The sequence below is a fragment of the Coffea arabica genome, chromosome 5c, assembly GCF_036785885.1.
Source record: "Coffea arabica cultivar ET-39 chromosome 5c, Coffea Arabica ET-39 HiFi, whole genome shotgun sequence".
NCBI lineage: Eukaryota > Viridiplantae > Streptophyta > Magnoliopsida > Gentianales > Rubiaceae > Coffea > Coffea arabica.
In genome coordinates this window covers 2,759,088-2,778,367 of record NC_092319.1, presented here as the reverse complement: position 1 = coordinate 2,778,367, position 19,280 = coordinate 2,759,088, and the positions used below count along the sequence as shown (strand labels likewise).

Genomic DNA, 19,280 nt, shown 5'->3' with positions numbered 1-19,280 from the left:
TAAAATTGGTCAATTTATAAATGAGTAAATCTTACTTCTTTATGGCATATATTAGTCTGATCAACTAAAAAATATTACCTTAATTAAATGTACGTTGGTTGTTGATTAGAAAGTTGCACCCTTGTCACTATTTCATTATTACTACCACAAGTTCTTCTAATCAAAGTAAAACAAAATCAAATATCTATTCCTTTTTATATGCAGTATTTATGTTTAGTAAAAAATTAATAAGCCATGATTACATTTCATAATTTCTAATGAAATTAGTAACATTTTCTAAATAAATTAGAATAATTTGTAAAATATGTTTTTTTTTTACCAATATAATCAAAAGAAATTTGCACTCTTAAAAAGCAAATGGGAGGAAAGGATGATGGCATAAGTATAAATGTGAGCAACTATATACATATCACACCATGAGTTTAGGTTTGATTTGTTCAAAACAACGGTAATTTATTTGTTAGTAGATATAAAATGTATATTATTTTTCTGCATATGGAAAATACAATTTCATATATACTAACCATTAACAGAATATGTAGTTTGAACACGATCAATTGAGCTTATATTTCATTTGTTTAGTTATCATTTATTTTGTTACTTAGGTTGAATATTTACATTTGAATAGAGTATTGATATCAGAGCTTCAATTATTCCCAATGGCACTAATTTTATGTTGATAAAAGTTGGTCTAGACAATTAAGTGTCAATGACAACAATTGCTAGAATATATTTTTTAAATTTTTTTTTGAAAAATGACAAAAAAAATTACACTTTTTTTTGTGAAAATATCAAATTGTTAATTCAATTCAAATTAATTTTATAATAAAAATATTATTTCTCAAAGTAGTTGCTTAATTTGTATCTATGCCTGTACTAGTGTCGAATGGATAACTAAAATAGGAAATTGCAACAAAAATAATGTTACAATAAAGGTGCAAATAGGTAGGACTTTTGCTAATTTTAACGCAAAATAATAAAAAAGATAGGCTTTTTCGTAGTTTTGAATTCAAAAGTGTTGTAGTTGTGATAGAATTCTTTGTTAAAATTTGAAACGGTTTAAAATTCCAGAGATAAGTGACAAGGTTATTTTTTACTTAAATATGGAAATTTTTTACTTTTAGTATTAGTAAGTTTAATTTAAACAAAAGTAAATTTTGTCAAATAATAAGTAAGTTAAATCACTCAAAGTATAAATTTCTATTTCTGACTAAAACTTATCTTTCAGGCATATACTTACTAGTTTTAATTAAAAACTTACTAAAGTTAATATTAATTAGTTTAATATAATATTTAAAAAGTCGCTAAAAAACTTGATCTGTTACTAAAGTAATAGAAACCTATAACAGTAGGTTCCCTAATATTGTTATCGTAACTATAGCTGACGTAGCATTGTCGGCATTTCCTTTTGTGTCTGTAGAAACTGGAACGTGGGCTGCTGGGACATTTGCACCAATGGTACGTAAGCTTAGAGGCTCCGTCTCCTTAAATACTGGTACAAGCCGAAAGCTTAGTCACCAGGGCGAATCCACAATTCAGTGAACATAGAGTAGAATCTGTAGTTAGTAGGCCGGTGGGATCTTTTGAAGTGTGGTAGTAATATGGATTCTTTAGCAGAAACAACCAAGAACCATGGTGTTGTACTAAAAGAAGAAGAAGAAGAAGAGCACTTCTCGTACGCCATGCAGCTAGTTACCTCTGCAGCGCAGCCCATGGTGTTGCTTGCTGCCATCAGGCTCGATGTGTTCGAGATCATCGCCAGAGCTGGTCCCGGTGCTCAACTGTCGCCTTCAGAAATTGCGGCTAACGTGTCTTCAGAAAACCCAAATGCCGCTGCTATGCTGGATCGAATGTTGCGGCTTCTGGCAAGCTACTCGGTGCTCACCTGCTCCGTTGCCACCGATGTGGATGGCGATCATGATATCCAAACGCCGACAAGAGTGTATGGATTGGCGCCGGTGGCCAAGTTCTTTGTACAGAACAAAACAAAGGGAGGAGGTTCACTAGGCTCCGTTCTGGGCCTGCTTCAAGATAAGGTCTTCATTGACAGTTGGTGAGATTTTCACTTTTCTTTTATCGCGTTTAATAAAAACAAAAACTCCTATGGTTGAGATTACTCCTTTGTGGATGCATAGTAGAGTAAGAAATAGATTGGAAATGTAGAGTAGCAGGAATTATTACAGTTGGGAATCATGAGTTGGGAATTATGCACGGCTGAAATTTCAACAATATGTGTGGATCCCACCAAAATATATACTGAACTTACACCGTGTTTAAAATGATTAACATTGTAATCAAATTCATTTAAAAAAAAAATGAAGAACAAATCACTCCTTTGCTTCTAACTATGCCTTAACCTACAAGTAGTAATTCTAAGATGCACCTATTGAGTTTGTTAGTGATGGTCTTTGATCCTCTGCAAAAGGATTACTTTAGTGATTTTCTTTGATCCTCTAACTTTAGCTATACCATATGGAATTTTAAATAATCAGGAAAGTATCTACAGATCAGGAGAATACTTACAGATTAAGAGATAGGATAATGACACATTAGAAATATTAGTAGTTGAGAGTGATCTATAACTCTCAAGATCATAAAGTCTGTCATCTTCTTATGATGCTTTGTAAAAGGAGTGCGTTTTGTCTGGAATACTCACAGACAACATCCATCAATACTTTTGCAGTGGATACTTCATGATTGGGATGATGGTCATTGCTTGAAGCTGCTGAAAAATTGTTACAAGGCTTTACCAGACAATGGAAAGGTAATAGCTGTTGACGCAATTCTTCCTGTGGTTCCTGATGATAGTGCACGCGACAAAGCTACTTGCCAAGCAGATCTTGTTGTGGTGACTCAATATAGGGGAGGAATTGAGAGATATGAAACAGAGTTTCTTGCCCTGGCTACTGCTGCTGGATTTAAAGGCATAAGTGTGAAATGTTTTGTATGTAACTTGTGGGTCATGGAGTTCTATAAGTAGATGACTGGTTCATGGGGCACTGTACTTTAAAACCTTAAATGTTGTATGTTGAATGATTGCTAATGTCATGGTGACTATCTGCAATCTACAACGAGGAAAAAAAAACTGCAATATTGACCTCGTAAGAATAAATTTATACATTGTTTTGTTTCCGAATATGATAATTATGATGGAGTTAAGGCAAGTATGATTGAGTTAGGTGTGGTTGGGTATTGTTACTTTGCTTCATCCATGACTTACTATATTTATGAATTACATTTATGAATTAAATTAGTGTACGTGAAAAAAAGTTTTTTGATACAAGACATTAACGTAAAAGTGCACAATTCTACCTATTAAAAGCTTCAAAAGTTGCCGGCTTTTGAAGTGTCTTCGCAGAGTCCATTTATCGAAACACTCATACAAAAAACTGTGAGTTATGAAAGGGAAAAGCCCCGAGTGCGGAGGAACAGTAGAAGTTGCATCACCATGTGTTCTGTCGGTTCTTTGGCGATTTTGTACAACCTTAGGGGCAATTTCGGTAGGGGATTTTCCTTGCTGCCTGCTTCCTTCTTTTGCTTTTACTTATTTCTAGCATTATATGCTAATAGCATGAAGTTCGAATCATTCCAAAACTAAACAGTGAAATATAAGAATTTGAACTCAAAATCAATGATTAAGGTATCTTTTAGTTTTATGATGTGGAATTAGATTCACAAAATTTTGACCATAATTTTATAAATCTAGTGACCCTAATAGGTTCCAAATAGCATTTATAAATTTGGGTTGTGAATTTTTTAACAGAGAACAGATTCATTATGATATCTGTCTTGATAAACTAATTTATTTGTTTATGATCAAAAGATAAGAAAAAGGCCAGTTTATGGGATATACAATTGGTTTGTTGGGATAGGAGGTTATTTGAAATATTTATTTGAAATAATTACTTTAACACTTTTTCTGATATGATGTATGTAAGAAAAAAAAGTAGTTGAAAATTGTGTGTACGATGCAAGCAAAACAAAATTTAATATTTTTATTTGAAACTCTTGCAATCCAAACAAACCCAATGTCTTTTACAATCAAAATTATTAATTTCTTCTTTATTTTCAAATGAACTGATTTCCCTCGTTTATGCCTTTTTAAGTTTCGTGATAAGTGATGAGACAAGAAAATTGATATGGCTATAAAGTATGCACAATATTACCTAATTAAATGTCTCCAAAACCCAATTGAATTTTAGGTGAGTGCAAAGTCTCTTGCAAAATTAAACACAAAAATCATGCCATTAACGTTTTTGGGTACAGATGTTTGGATTTTCTGGATGCATACCGATTAAGGAATAAGTATCAAAGTAACAGTGCGGCTGCTCGGGTTTTACTGTTGTTTTCCCTCCAACTGGCTTCTCACACGCATCAGAGATTGACTGATTCAATGCATACTCGTAACTAGGGGTGCAAACGAATCGAGCCGCTCGCAAGCGGCTCGATTCGAGTTCGAGCTGGTCGAGCCAGAGTCGAGCTCGAGTTCGAGTTCAAAATATTAAACTCGTTAGCTCGCAAGCCGGCTCGCGAGTTTGAGTATATATACATATATTTTTTTATTTTTATTTTTAATAGTAAAATTACATAAATATCCTTAATATTTTATTATTTATTAAGAAAAAAATATTATTTTATTTATTTTTTTAAAAATAAAATAATTATTTTTTATTTTTTTCGAGCTCAAGCTTGAAAATTACCAGCTCGTCGAGCTCGAGCTCGAGTTCGAGTTCGATGAAATTAAGTCCAGGCTCGACTCGATAAGGCCAAAACTCGATTCGACTCGACTCGTTTGCAGCCCTACTCGTAACCCACAAGGGTCTTGTCAAAATGAAAAAAGAATTAAAAGAATTTTGTGTACAGATGTTTGGATTTTCTGGATGCATAACGATTAAGGAATAATCTCAAGCATCAAAGTAACACTGTGGCTGCTAGGGTTATTATTTTTTTTTTTTTTACGAAATTGGCTTAATTTCTTTTAGACAAATTTCTGGTTTTGTGTGACGATAACTAGTTTTCTAATTGATTTTAATTAATTGAAATAGTATTCAAGAAATTTTCTATTTCGTTTAGGATTAGAAATTATTTTCTATTATATGTAAGTTTAGGAATTAGAATTGATTTTCCTGTTATTATTTGAATTTTGGCCAAATATTGTTCCTTATAAATAGGTGGGTTGACATACTATAAAAAGACACACAAGGGCACATAAGAGCGACATGTAACCTTATACATGGGTGGTGAGAGAGGATTCTTGGAAGATGAGAAATGATATATAAGGATTGGGTTTAAATTCAAATTATATTCTTGTATAAAATATTACTCTCATAATAAAAAATGAATTTTTTTTTCATGAACGTAAACTCTATGATGGAGCCAAATCACGTTAAATATTGTATTTCATTTATTTTTTATGCTTGTAATTTATTTCTTATTAAATTGTCATGTGATTGATATTTCAATAGTTGTTTATCCAACCTTGGATCATAACAATTTTCTGGATGCATATCGATCAAGGAATAATCTTAAGCATCAAAGTAACAGTGTGGCTGCTCGGGCTTTTTCGCTTTCTCCCCTCCAATTGGCTGCTCACACGCATCAGAGATTGACTGGATCGATGCAGACTCGTAATCCGTAAGGGTCTTGTCAAAGTGAAAAAAGAATTAAAAGAAAAAATAAAGGAGAAGGAAGAAAGAAAAAATTTGCTTCGCTCTCTCTATCTGCTCTTTTTCACCGGTGGGGGCGACCAATCTGGACATCGGCGCCAGAACCCTACTCAATACAAACGCGTTTCTTATAGGCATTTATTGAACATAACCAGGGCAAAAGGAAAGATACTTTCTATCAAATTGTAATAAAATTGAAACCAAAGCATTGCCAGTTTGAATGCTTCCACCTCAATCATGTTTACTACAATCAATTTGCAAAAATAAATTGCACTAAAATAATAAGAATTATTATTATCTACACTGAAAAACATCTACACCATTAGGATAAGATACATGAGATATATGTAAAATTTGAATTTAAAATTTAAATTCATATTAATTATCATATATGTAATAGTGAGAGTACAGACACGGTCACCTTTTGGCTAAACTTTTCTTAGCTTTTTTGTTTATTTTGATCAATATCAGCTGTTGCAATGAATCTTTGTACTTATCTACTTTATTTTCTATGTTGAACTAAACTCTAGATCTAGAGAGCAGATGAAACTAATGATTTCTTAACTATGCGATGAATGTAATTTACTCTTGTTGTATCTTGTACTATCTTATCTATTTATTCATACTTTAACTCTTATGATTGTTTGATCACCAATTGCAAGTCATTTACTTATTGTTAATCAATGAAAATTGATAACAATAATGGAAAGGGAATAAATGGAATTTAAGAAGTAGACTTATAAGAGTAGAAGTGCACTTAAGTGGATTTTTCTTGAACATTTCATGTAATAAATGAATTAGTTTTAAATCTTCACTACGAGAGTAGAGGAATCTAATGCTAGTAATAGCCAATCTATCATGAGAGTGAGTTGTGATTAATTAGAGCTATAAATTAGTATTTTGAGAACCGAATCAAGAATAATTTGTCAAAGTGTCATAGTTTTATTTTTATTCATAGTTTTTTGTACGTAAAGGAAAACCAAAAAATTGCTACAAGTACCATACAAGAAATCTAGGAACAGACTGCAACTCTTTATATTTTTATGAAAACTCTATTATAGAAAAGTCCGCTGTACTTTCAAGGTGAGAAGACAAATAAAAAAGAAAAAAAAAGAGAAAGTTAAACAAACGGATTATTCATGTCGGGTACGAATAACTTGTGAAATTATTGAGTCGTGTTCGACTAAAAAAAGTTTTTTTATTTAATTTTCAAGGCATCTTTAGGTTGAAGTGTCGTTCAAGATATTTGGGTCTCAATCCAACCTGCCGGTCAGTTAACCTTCGTGGTGTTCAATCGGTTAACCCTTGCAAAAGCTATTATCATGTCTCCCTTTACTTTTGACAGCCCTCAAACAGGGGAAGTTTCCCTTTTCTTGTCAACTAAATAAACAAATAAATTAATAAATGCACAAAAAAAGAAAAAGATATAAAAGTTACCTTTGAGGAAGGTACCCATGCAGCATACATGTCCAACCAGTATACCGAGAAAGACAAGAAATCAGTACAAAGTTTAAAATGTTACCTTTGAAGAAAATGATAAACAGCAATAAGAATGAATTATATCTTTATGAAAAGTTACGTGTTCAAATCTCGTTATTGATACAAAAAAATATTAATGCGTTCAAATTTCACTGTGAATGACTATTCATGTGATGACCAAGTCAAATCCAAAAAGAGACAGCTCATGTGGCTCATGTGGTTTTGTGCGGAAACTCGTTAGGACCGGAGTCAAATCCAAAAAGAGGACGCATTCATTAACCCTGTCTGAACCCTGAAGGAATGCCCCAACAAATCGCTTCGTACGACCGCCACCCATCGTTTCAACTCCAGCACAGCACCTAGGCTAATTACTCTGATTATTGCCGAAAAAATAAAATGTCGGAACAAATGTTATTCTGACAACATTGCAGTATAATACTACGCCTGCCGGGCTGAAGACTTTTTTTTTTTTTTTTTTTTCTTTAAAGGTTTGGCTGCCCGGCAGTCATGGAAATTCAGCCCGGCAGTCATGGAAATTTGTTAAGAAAAGCTGCAGGCTGTCAGCATAACTTTTTTTTTTTAAAATTAAAAACTTATGCTACCGGGCTTTTTGTGGTTAATTTTTTTTAAGTTCAAACATAAGAAAAAGGTCCAGATAAATTTGCTAAATCAATTATTTTTATTTTATGTTAAACCCTAAAAAAAGTTTTTAAATAAAAAAAATCTCATTCAATTTACAAGAAGATGCATTTCTCAAATCTTTGAAAAATAATCGTTGAAATTATTATGTATAAGATTTGGTTTTATATTTTTTTTATAAAATTGATATTTACCTGAATAAAATATACAAATAAATTATTATTTGGCAGTGGGTTGTTATAAAAATAAAGGTAAAATAAATATAATAGTGGGTAGTTAAGTATAAAAGTAATTTTTAATGTAAACTATAATTTTATAAATAAAAAATTATTGTGCAATATAAAAATGAAAAGGCAAACAATAGAAAAGAAGAAAAATTTGTTAATATGAAATAGTGAAATGGTGAAATTTAAAAATAATGATACTTGTTCAAATAATAGAAGTTTAAAATAATGCTGAATAGCATATTGAAATGTGAAAACTCAAAGATTTTATGTTAAGAATTCATGCACAATAAATGCACACGCAAATTATAGATTAGACACAAAATTTTATCAACAATTTATTTTATCCAAACACATATTGAAATCCTTGAGTTAGATCGTTCAAACCAATTAAGAGTCTGACTAGTAGATCTTCATGGCACAAAATGGTAGACTTTGTTACTTTTACTATTAGAAAATGTGACAAATAAATAATTTGATAATTTACACAACAAAAATATATCAAATAAGTTGATCCTCATACGACAAGATCAGCCAAAGCAAAGCTTGCATTATTCCATCCGGAAAAAAAAAAAGAAAAGAAAAGGAGCAAGTGAACCCCATTGACCCAAAAGAGATTCCTTGCAGCTTTTTTGGGCTAATGGTGCAGGCGAACCCAACTACGGCTAGCAAAAGTTTTAAATTAAACAAAGAAATTTAAGTTGGCTGCCGGGCTTAGTTTTTAAAAAAAGTTAGTAAGCCCGGTAGCCTGCAAGTTTAATAGAAAAAAAAAATGTTAAGCTGCAGGCTGTCAGTCGACTAAACATTGTTAATTTATAAAAAAATTATAAAACCAAATCTTATACATAATAATTTCAACGATTATTTTTCAAAGATTTGGGAAATGCAACTTCTTGTAAATTGAATGAGATTTTTTTTATCTAAAATTTTTTTTATGGTTTAACATAAAATAAAAATAATTGATTTAACAAATTTATCTGTACCTTTTTCTTATGTTCGAACTTAAAAAAAATTAACCACAAAGGCTACCGGGCTTTAAGCCCGGTAGCATAAGTTTTTAATTTTTTAAAAAAAGAATAAGTTGCAGGCTGTCGGGCTTAGTAACCCCCGGAAGACTGCAAGTTTTTTTTTTAAAGAAAGTTATGCTGCAGGCTGTTAGATTTTCTTCACAAATTTCCATGGCTGCCGGGCAGACCTTTAAAAAAAAAAAAAAAAAAGTCTCTTGCCTACCAAGTTGATTCAGCCCAGTAGGCATAATATTATACTGAAACTAGGGGGAGTGCCCGCGAATCGCGCGGGTGTTTGGTGCCTGTGAGAAATCAGATTTTTTTGTTGAACAAACAATAGTATATTGTGAGAAGAAATAAAACTTAGTATGAAAAAATAAACGATATAATCAATCAATTCACACAGCGTTACAATAAAACTGTGTCAAATTAAAGGTCGTTGATAATGTAAAAGGGCAGAGCAACACAGAAAACTGACCTTATTCTAGAATCCCCACCGAAAACTCTTTCTTGCTGTTGCTCCAAACTTATAAGATTATAACCAATCCAGACCAATTGGGATTAAGCAACGCGAAAAATGCTATCTTGCAGCTAGGCAACGCGAAAAAGTTGCTAATTGTAACTACTAAGAACACACCGACAAAATTAAGGGAGGAACTGAAAAATTGGAGGGGTGAAATCTAACCTCACGCTGAACCACTAGGAGTAACTGGGACTGAAGAGCATTCTGAGCTGATTAGTATGAAACCAGGTAGAATTATCCCGATCCTAGAATGCTAACAGGGAGAAACTGATAATCAACCGTTTAGGCATTAAGATACCAACGGTTTGGTAATTGAATTGAGTGTAATTAATGACAAAATAATAGGTAATTTCAAAGTTGAGCTCGGATGGAAGAGAAAACGATGAGGCAAATCGTTGTAGACAAAGGCAAAAAGGGAAAACGTAACTCCTGAAGCGGAAAGGGGATAAAATGATCAACGTTTGTGACTCATAAATGCAGATTATAAATGATAGAGAAATGGCTTCTTACCATTGATAGAGAAATCGTTGGCTCATTTCTTAAATCCGATTGCCATTCAAATGTTTCAGACAAAGCAACATCTCAAACGGTTATCTGCGGCTGAAAAGGGGAATTATTGATAGTTAAGGGATATTCTGGTAATTACACCAATATACAAGCATATATGGGTTGTACAAAATGTAAAAACAGTTGCACGCTAATTATACATTCCATCAATACCCAGATGGCTCATTAATGACAACTTTAAATGTATTAAAATGGGGTCATTTCAGTAAACATATCCAAATACATGTTTTCTTAACTTGTACCTAAAGCTATTAAACTAATATACAACATTTCACATTCCTAGAAAGCCCCCACCTTTGCGGTTGAAATTCAACCTATTTTTTGACCAAAACTCAATCTTATATAGTATAAGGATGTTATCAGAACAACATTGTTCCGACTTTTTATTTTTTTGGTAATAATCAGAGTAATTAGCCCAGCACCTAATACTTCACAAGGATGATCAACGGTCAGATTTTGAAATGGATGCAATGCAATCCTATCGTGCACAGATAGTTGCACCAATGTCTACGAATTCACATGCATCTAACAGAATAAAAAACCTCCAAGTTGCTGGAAATTACGCTATAACCGATCCACATTCACTGTTCATAAAGCCATTCACACTTTAATTTTTTACTAGGTTTTCTGCCCTGACACTATGCGTCTGGTAGTTAGGATTTGTTAATTTACTATAATAGGTATCAGTCTGAAAAATTGGAGTGTGGAAAGAGATTATCAAATGGGATTTGTTAATTTACTACAATGGGTATCAGTTTGAAAAATTGGAGTGTGGAAAGAGTAGATCAAATGACAAGAAAAGCGGTAGCAGGATTTGTTAATTTACTGTGCGCGCGTGTGTTTTTTGCCCTTTGTTAGATATAGTGTTCATGTGTGTGCACGGGGAATGGAAATATTGATGAATAGATTTAATGACAATCTTAATTATGACTCAAAAGTTTTAACACAAACAAAAAGAATGTTAAAATGATGGAACTACCTCAGAAGTGGCATTGCAAGAATTTTAATACGAGTGCTAATTTTTTTCAAGTTCTGCAATTTTCTATCGTAAGGCATTGGAGCATAGGATAAAAAGATACATTTATAGAAGAAATAGGTAAAGTACCACCTGATGAAATGGCAGATGTGGTAGAACATTTCCAAACAAGATCATGAGTTAAAAAGGGGAAAAAGAGGTATCGTAAAAATGGCAGCAACAGAAGGTGTAATTACAGCAAGACTAAGCATCAGGAATCATTGAAAATGAGTCTGGGACTCTCAATATTGAACAAGTTTAACTTGCAAGGATGAATATACATACTTTCTTATTTTTCTTTCTTTCTTCCCTTTTCTAGGCTGTCTATCTCTTCGTTTTTTTTTTTTGGAGATTTTGATGATTTTGGTTTTGATAATTTGTATAGGAGGCAATACTTTATGTGGTGAGTATGAGGAGCATGGAAGAAGCTCTTTGCATTTTCACTAAGATAATAGCTTAGTTATATATAAATATCTAATAATTTATTGAGCTTAAAATTTTCTTTTCTACTTTCTAGGTTTTTTGGATCTATAATTCTTACTTATTTGATGATTCTTTCTCTTACTTGGCTGATGATTTTTTTTTTTTGGTAATCTATACCATAAGCTACAAAATTATAGGTTATTTTGTGTTCTTAAATCATGTGCTAAAATAGGTGACTTTCTCTTTTTCTTTTTCTTTTTTAATAAAAGTGGTATTCAAAATTAAGAGATAGTTAGAATCTTTAAATGGTGAATTCCAAATTAACTTGTGTTTAAGGATAGGTTAGAATAAAATGCTAAAAAATAACTGGTGGAACTATTCTACAAATGGGGTGGCAAGGGTTGGTGGGCTGAAGCCTAGAGGAAGGAGGGATGATGGCTAGGACAAGAGAGAGATTAACCTTGATTCCTGATCTTTGCCACCAGGCGTAAGCAAGTGAAGGGGAGAAATTGGTCGATTAATTGGAAGAGCAGGAGAGAGAGTGGTAATTGGAAGAGAGCAAGGATTGACATTGAGAGCAAGGGAGAGAGAGAGAGAAGGCAAAGCAATGAGCATCCACTGATTCAATGAGGCTATCTATACTCACGTTTCCCCAAGCCGGCCAAAAATCATGCAACCAACAAACACCCCCAAAATTCATGAAAATTACAAAGTAACCGGGCCATTTGCCCAAGCAGACAGAAGTGAAATGCCAGCAGAGCCACTGCCACCCATCAGCAAAAGACCAAAACGCCCCTCAAGCTCACACAAATCACGGCATAACCGGTCCACCAAGCATTGTTCACAAACGATTCGTGCTTTATATATGTAAGATTTTGCTTTATACATATACACATATATACATATACATACATAAATGTATGTATGTATGTATATATATATGTGTGTGTGTATATCTGTATTATACACACACATGTATATCTATATTATATACACACACATACATATATATATGCATATAGGCATATATACATACATATGTACATACATATATGACAAGTGTTGAAATTGTACAATAATAAAAACTTACTCAAGAAAAATAAAAGGGCAAATTACACTTTATCCCCTGTGATTTAGTGATTTTTTTTTCATAACCCCCTTATAGTTTTAAAAGTTATACAAAACCCTCTCATGATTTGGATTAAAGTATTAAAATGATGGAATTTGCAATTCATAACAGAGTCAACTAAAATATAAAAAATACCTCTATGTAAAGTTAAAAATTATTTATTAACCATAAAGGGGTTATATATATATTGAAAATCATAAGGGATTTATATGGTAAAACAATAAACCATAGGGGGGTTATATAGTAAAATAAAAAACCATACGGGTTTGAGTGTCATGCATATTATGTTTATATATTTTAACCATTTTAGTTTTTAAATAAGGGTAATTTCAACATTTTCATAGGTTTCGTTCCGGATAATCATTTCTACTACTTGGACACTTTAATCCAAATTATAAGGGGATTATATATAACTTTTAAAACTATAAAGGGGTTTTGTGAAATTTAGCTATACCATAAAGGGGTAAAGTGTCATTTGTTCAAAACAAAAATTTGCGTATAGTGGTGAATAGGATCATCTCCACAGGAATTGGAGAAAATTCGTTTCTTTCCAAGCAAAGCCAATTAGGTGGGGGCTTTAGAGAATTAAAATTAAAACTAAAAATAACTACTCAATAGAATTAAAAAATACCTAAACAGAAATAAATTAAATTTAAATCAGGAGCCAAGGGTATAACTTTGGAAGTGCTTCATACAACTGCTCATCAATGCAAAATTATTTCATCTATTCATTAATAAACAGGTTATAGTTGTCAAATATGTGATGACAACCGGTTCTTCCTTAATGTCTCGACAGTTAAGGTATGTCGGTTAATTACTTTCCTAATTAAGAAACAACCTTAGGTACACCCATAGAATTTAATTCTTTGATTGTATTAGAAATTAGAAATGTCATGTTCTAATCAATAAACGGAAGTGTTTATTCAAACTAGATCATTTGTCTCCCTAACATGAAACCAATCACACTAGTCGTCACTAATTTAAAATAATTAAATAATTACAGATTTAACTATCTTAATTGACATTAGTTTGTCAAGTTGAACTAAGTATTAGGCCATAAGATTCAAACAACAAAACACCTATGAGAAATTAAATGCTTTTTTTTATTTCTTGCTAAACATATTTGTGTTCTTATTTGTATTTAAATGCTTATTTTATTAATTTGACTGCACTCCGCTGGTTGTCGTTGCCTAATAACCGGGAATCTTCACCTAAAAGTGTCGGCTTTCACATAAAAAATGACAATAGTTATGAGTATGTGATTCTTTAGCGGTATAAGTTGAGTAACCAAATTCTTTCGTTTGGAAGATGTTGGAGTTCGAGTCGAAAGGTTTAAACGGCTAATAATTAAGTGTATTCACTTTGTTAAAATGTGAAATTTTGAGTAGAAACTACTTAATTGCTCTTATATTGTTCTAATAGGTGAAAAACTCAGGGCCTGTTTGGAACCTGAGTTTTTTGGGAGTTTGTCTAAAACTTTACTGTAGTGCACTGTAGAAGTTTTTGAAAAAATTTTGTAGAAGTTTTTTGGTGAAAAATTTTGTAAAAGTTTTTGTAAGGTGAAAAACTTTTTTTTTTTCTTTCCCTTTCTTTTTCTTTTTCTTTTTCTTTTTCTTTCTTTTCTTTTTCTTTTCTTTCCTCTCTTTTTCTTCTTCTTCTTCTTCTTCCCCGTTACCTCCACCACCCCCAGCTGCAACTCCACCTCCCGCCGTCCCCCTCTGCCCCTTCCCCCTCCCCCCGCCTTCCCTCTCTTCCCCGCCGTCCCCCTCCCCCCGCAGCCTCTCTCTCCCCCGCCTTCCCCCCCGCAGCCCCCCTCTGCCCCTCCCCCCGCCTTCCCTCTCTCCCCTGCCGTCCCCCTCCCTGCCGCCTTCCCCCTCTCCCCGCCGCCTCTCTCTCCCCCATCTTTCCCCCCGCAGCCCCCCTCCCCTCCCCTTCCCCCTCCCCCTGCAGCCCCCCTCTGCCCCTCCTCCCGCCTTCCCTCTCTCCCCCGCCGTCCCCCTCCCTGCCCCCTTCCCCCTCCCCCCGCCGCCTCTCTCTCCCCCATCTTCCCCCCCCCGCAGCCCCCCTGGCCGCCCCTTCCCTCTCCCCCCTCTGCCCCCTTGGCCGCCCCTCTCTGTGCCACCCCCCTCTGCGCCAGACGTAAGAGAGAAAAAAAAAAAGACAAGGGAGGATGATGGCAGGGGAGGAAGAGGGGGAGAGGGAAAAAAATGGGGAAAAAAAAAAGACCGGCACCGGTACCGGAAATTGGTGACGGAGCCGGCAATGGAGGTGGTAGTGAGGGAGGAAGAAGAAGAAAAGGGGAAGGGAATTTTTTTTTGTTGTGTTTTGGATATTTTAAGTGTGTATGTTAAAAACTTTGATAAGTTTTTTGGGGTTCCTGTAGCAAAAGTTGTTAAAAAACTAGTTTTATACAAACTTGGTAAAAAACCAAGCTTCCAAACAGGCCCTCAATTAGAGAGAAAATGGACTAAAAACATGGTGTAAAGTAGCAATGAAAGAGGAAAATGTCAAAGGAAAGAAGTTTCGCAAGAATGACATATTTCAGTATTTTGGTAATAACTTGAGTTACACAAATTGAATTAAGATGATTCTTGATTTAATTTTAAGTTAAGAGAATTATCTACAACTTTTATAGAGACCTCAAAGTTTGGTTCTCACGTTTTCATTGTCAAAAGTCCAAATTACTAAAGTACAGTTGTGCTACAAAGCTCTTATGATCAGGTATCAGTTTTTTAGGCATATCTCAATGTCCAGATCTTCAAATGACATGATTCTTATGGCATGATTAAAGATTTACTGCTATTGGCGTGTCAAACCAACAAAAATAAAATTTCCACTTTAAAAATATAAATTTGAGTGTAGCAGTGAGTAGGGTCGTATCTACAGGAAGTGGGTGATTTATTTCTTTGTAAAGACAATAAATAAATAAATAAAAGGGTTATGAGATTTTAACTAAATAGCTCACTTGAATAAAAATAAAGACAATAGCACAAAATTAAATAATACTAAACCAAGAAAAGGCAATACTCTAGTCAAAGGTCTAATCTCTACTTTAGTTCATTTAACTGATCAACGATGCAAAGGTAAAATAAATTATTCATAAATAAATTGGTTATGGTTATCAACGAGTTTTGATAACCTGCCTCTTCTTACTGTTTTGATAATCACTAGAAGCTCTATGATTATTTCTCTTGTCAATTAAGCAACTCTAAACAAGTTCTTAGGATTTAACCTATTGACAGCATTAATAATTAGAAAAGCTACCAATTCTAACCAACAAACACATAAGCTCGGTTCATTTAAATTAGATTATATATTCCCGTGACATAAATTCAAAAGTTTCTTCTACAATCAAATTATATCACTCGCCACAAATACTAAAACCATCAAACAATTACGGATTTGATATTTTATATGGCAATAGATTATTCCTACAATTAAATAGTGGCCAGTTATTTAATCATATAAAATAATTATAATCATGAATGAACAGGAAATATATAAATACTTATAAATAAATAAAACAAATAAATCAAATTAGATCTCACAGTATTGTTGAACCAAAGATTCAATTATCCTTCAACTAAAAAAGAAACTAGCCGCTCCTCATGGTGGATTCGTAGCCACAAGAAATACTAGCATTTATTGGAGAGAGAAAGAGGAAAAGAAAATCTTCCCCTTCAGCGACGGCTCCCTCCTCTTTCTCGTACTCCTACGAGACTAGTCTAATTCCAAAGGACTAAAGAAAACGTCTCCTAAAAGGAAAAGACTTCCTTTTCTAGTCTTATTCTTACTTAAACTAATAAACTAATAAAAATTCAATAGGCTAATTACTTTCCAAATGGAATGCATCACTCCGTAATTGATCAGAACTTCCAATTTGTGGCTAATGTAGCAATCAAGGACACGACAAGTACAATCCTGTGGGTTCCGTCTTTCACTAGGTGATATCGTGTGCCCACGTCTTATAGAGTATAGTTTTTTGGAAATTTCATATTTAATGCACCTTTTATTCTCTTTTCACCACAACTTCCTAGAAACACCACCAAAAATCAAGCATGAGTAAAATCTATCAATTAACACCATATTTTAGCAAAATAAAGGGGAAATTATTCACAAATTATGTGCGCAATGAGCTATCTAACAAATTCCTCCACACCTAGACAATGCTTGCCCTCAAGCATTCACTACTCAAAAATCATAATTAAGATGGCGAACATGCATAGCGCAGCATACTAGCACACATATATTATATCTCCTCAACAATTTTATCGAAATCAAGATGTACAAGACTTAATAATCCTCACATGGATATTACCGTATACCCTTAGCACTCAAAGTGTTTCAGGGGACATTTAGCACTCGAATCAATATTATGAAAAGACATTACCATAATCTTGCTAATATATCACATTTCCACCACTTAAAATGAATTCAATGCAAAAATCAAAGGGTCTTTATAAGGGTTGTAACGAGGCTTGGGTTAAGGGTTGGATAAAAAGGAAAAATTTTAGGTATAAACATATCAAAGGAAATATCAATAATACTTTGCATGAAGTCAAACTCTTTTTTCATTCACGTGCATAGCTAGCTTCAAGGCATGTTATTAACTTTCCCAAATTTAGCAAGTGCAATTCACAACAAAATTTTTTTCTTTTTCTTTTTTTCCCGAATTAAGTAGCCTAGACTACTCACTCGATTTCTTAATGAACTTATACTTTAGTAAGAAACGAATTCAATTGTTAATGATTTCACTCGTTGACCTAGGTATGCGAAACGAAGGTGATCGTAACTGAGAAGTTTGACGTCGATTGCTACTTTTGCTTGACAGGTGAATGTTCCATTACCTGCTACCTGTTATATGAAAAATCTGAAATACTTGATTGATAACTGTTGGGGCGAAACACTGTTTTGATAAAATGGAGACGAGTGTGTACTTTACCGCACTCGATCTCTCTTGTTTTCACTGAAGTTATATATATTGTTATTATGAGATGTGATATCTCTATGAATGCCTATGATTGAGTAGTTGTTTAGGTGATATCCCATCAACTCCTGTTACTGTTTGGGTACCCAACCTCATAGGTGAGTTAGTCGTATCGATCCAGCAAGGGTTTGGTCGAGAAGGCCGATAAACCTTGAGGACTGTTTACTATATACTGGAAATCGGTATACTCGAGTATTACCAAACTACTGTTATAGAGTGCGGGCCCGGTAGGGAGTTGATCGGTGGACGGAGACTGGTGAAAGTGGTGTTCTACAGACCCTTTTATACTGTGCATACAAGTGTTGACGGAGTGTCAACAGGAGGCAAATATGATCAAACTCATGTGGATCTTTGACTTTTGAAATCCACCTGTGTCCTTGAATTGAATTGGATCAATTGTTATTCTACTGTATGATACTTCTTTGGTTATTTTGTGACCTTATGTGACTATGTGTTTACTTGTTTTTACCTGGAACCTCATTGTGTTTTAGCTCACCCCATTCCCTTTGTTTTCCTTAACAGATCAGGAAGGGACTTGATCAAGAGCTTTCTTAGCTTTATTTTAGGCGTATTTGCTTTTTGAGGTTGTAACTTTTGATTAAGCAGACTTGTAAGCTTAAATTTTTAAGTATGACTTATGTTATGTAATTTTGAGTGTGGAGTGGTGAGTTGACATGGGATGATACATATACTAATTTGGAACGTTGAAATAGTGATTATGTTTTAAGTAGGGTTTTAATTCCCTGTACTGGAAGATATTCTATCTGATTCATTGATGATATTAGTTATTTGAACGACTGAGTCCTGGCGAGAGTTGGGCAGACAGCTCGCTAATACCCTAGGGTTCGCCCTAGGGAGAGATGGGGCTGTCACAGTTGGTATCAGAGCCTAGGTTGAATTGGCCTGGGCGAGTTAGCAATTTCCGACTTGAGGATTATATTGGATTATTTCCCTTAAGAATACTTATGTTTATTTACACTTTTGTATAGGATGGATGGACATAGTAGCCCTAGTGATTGTCCGACTGGTGAGCAACCTCGTGGCGTACTCCCGATGATTAAGTATCGGATCCGGCCAAGAGGGACCACTATATGTTGGAATCCGGCCAACCGTCATCGGCGTTGCGAGTGCCGCCATACTTATACTTATCCCAATATGGTTGTCTTGGCTGTGATAGAGGAAAGAGAAGAGTTAACGAAGGATAATGATAGGCTTGAAGCTGAAGTGAAACGAGTAAATGAAGCTAATGAAACGCAAACTGAGCGGATTAAAGAGCTCGAGTACGATATGAACAAGGGCCAGGAGAGAATTGATGATCTGTGCGCATAACTAGGGAAAACTCAGGAGCGCATGATTACTAGGGCAAGGAAAGTGAGGACTAGAGCGGAGTCCATTTTGAATGTTTGTGATGATCTTCTAGGAGAGGCTAGTGACGAGGCTTCTTACATAGAGGGCGAGGTTAGAGACGAACCCGCCCAGTTTGGGCGGTCAGCTAGTCCAACGATGGATTAAGCCTCTACTCCTGGGCTACTACCTTGGATGATTTTGACTATTGCACATAAAAAAGATAGGGGAGGTTGTGGCTCGGTGGTTGTACAGTTTTCTTTTGACACTTGTGCTA

The 19,280-nt window shown here is 34.2% G+C and overlaps 1 protein-coding gene across 1 annotated transcript; it reads left to right on the top strand.

Moving 5' to 3' along the window:
* Positions 1-1,426: 1,426 nt before the first annotated feature.
* Positions 1,427-3,164, top strand: LOC140007620 (caffeic acid 3-O-methyltransferase-like). The gene is made up of 2 exons (XM_072050420.1): positions 1,427-2,053; positions 2,684-3,164. The coding sequence occupies exons 1-2, from the start codon at positions 1,602-1,604 to the stop codon at positions 2,718-2,720; spliced, it is 489 nt and encodes a 162-aa protein (XP_071906521.1). The 5' UTR covers positions 1,427-1,601; the 3' UTR covers positions 2,721-3,164.
* The last annotated feature ends 16,116 nt before the right edge of the window (positions 3,165-19,280 follow it).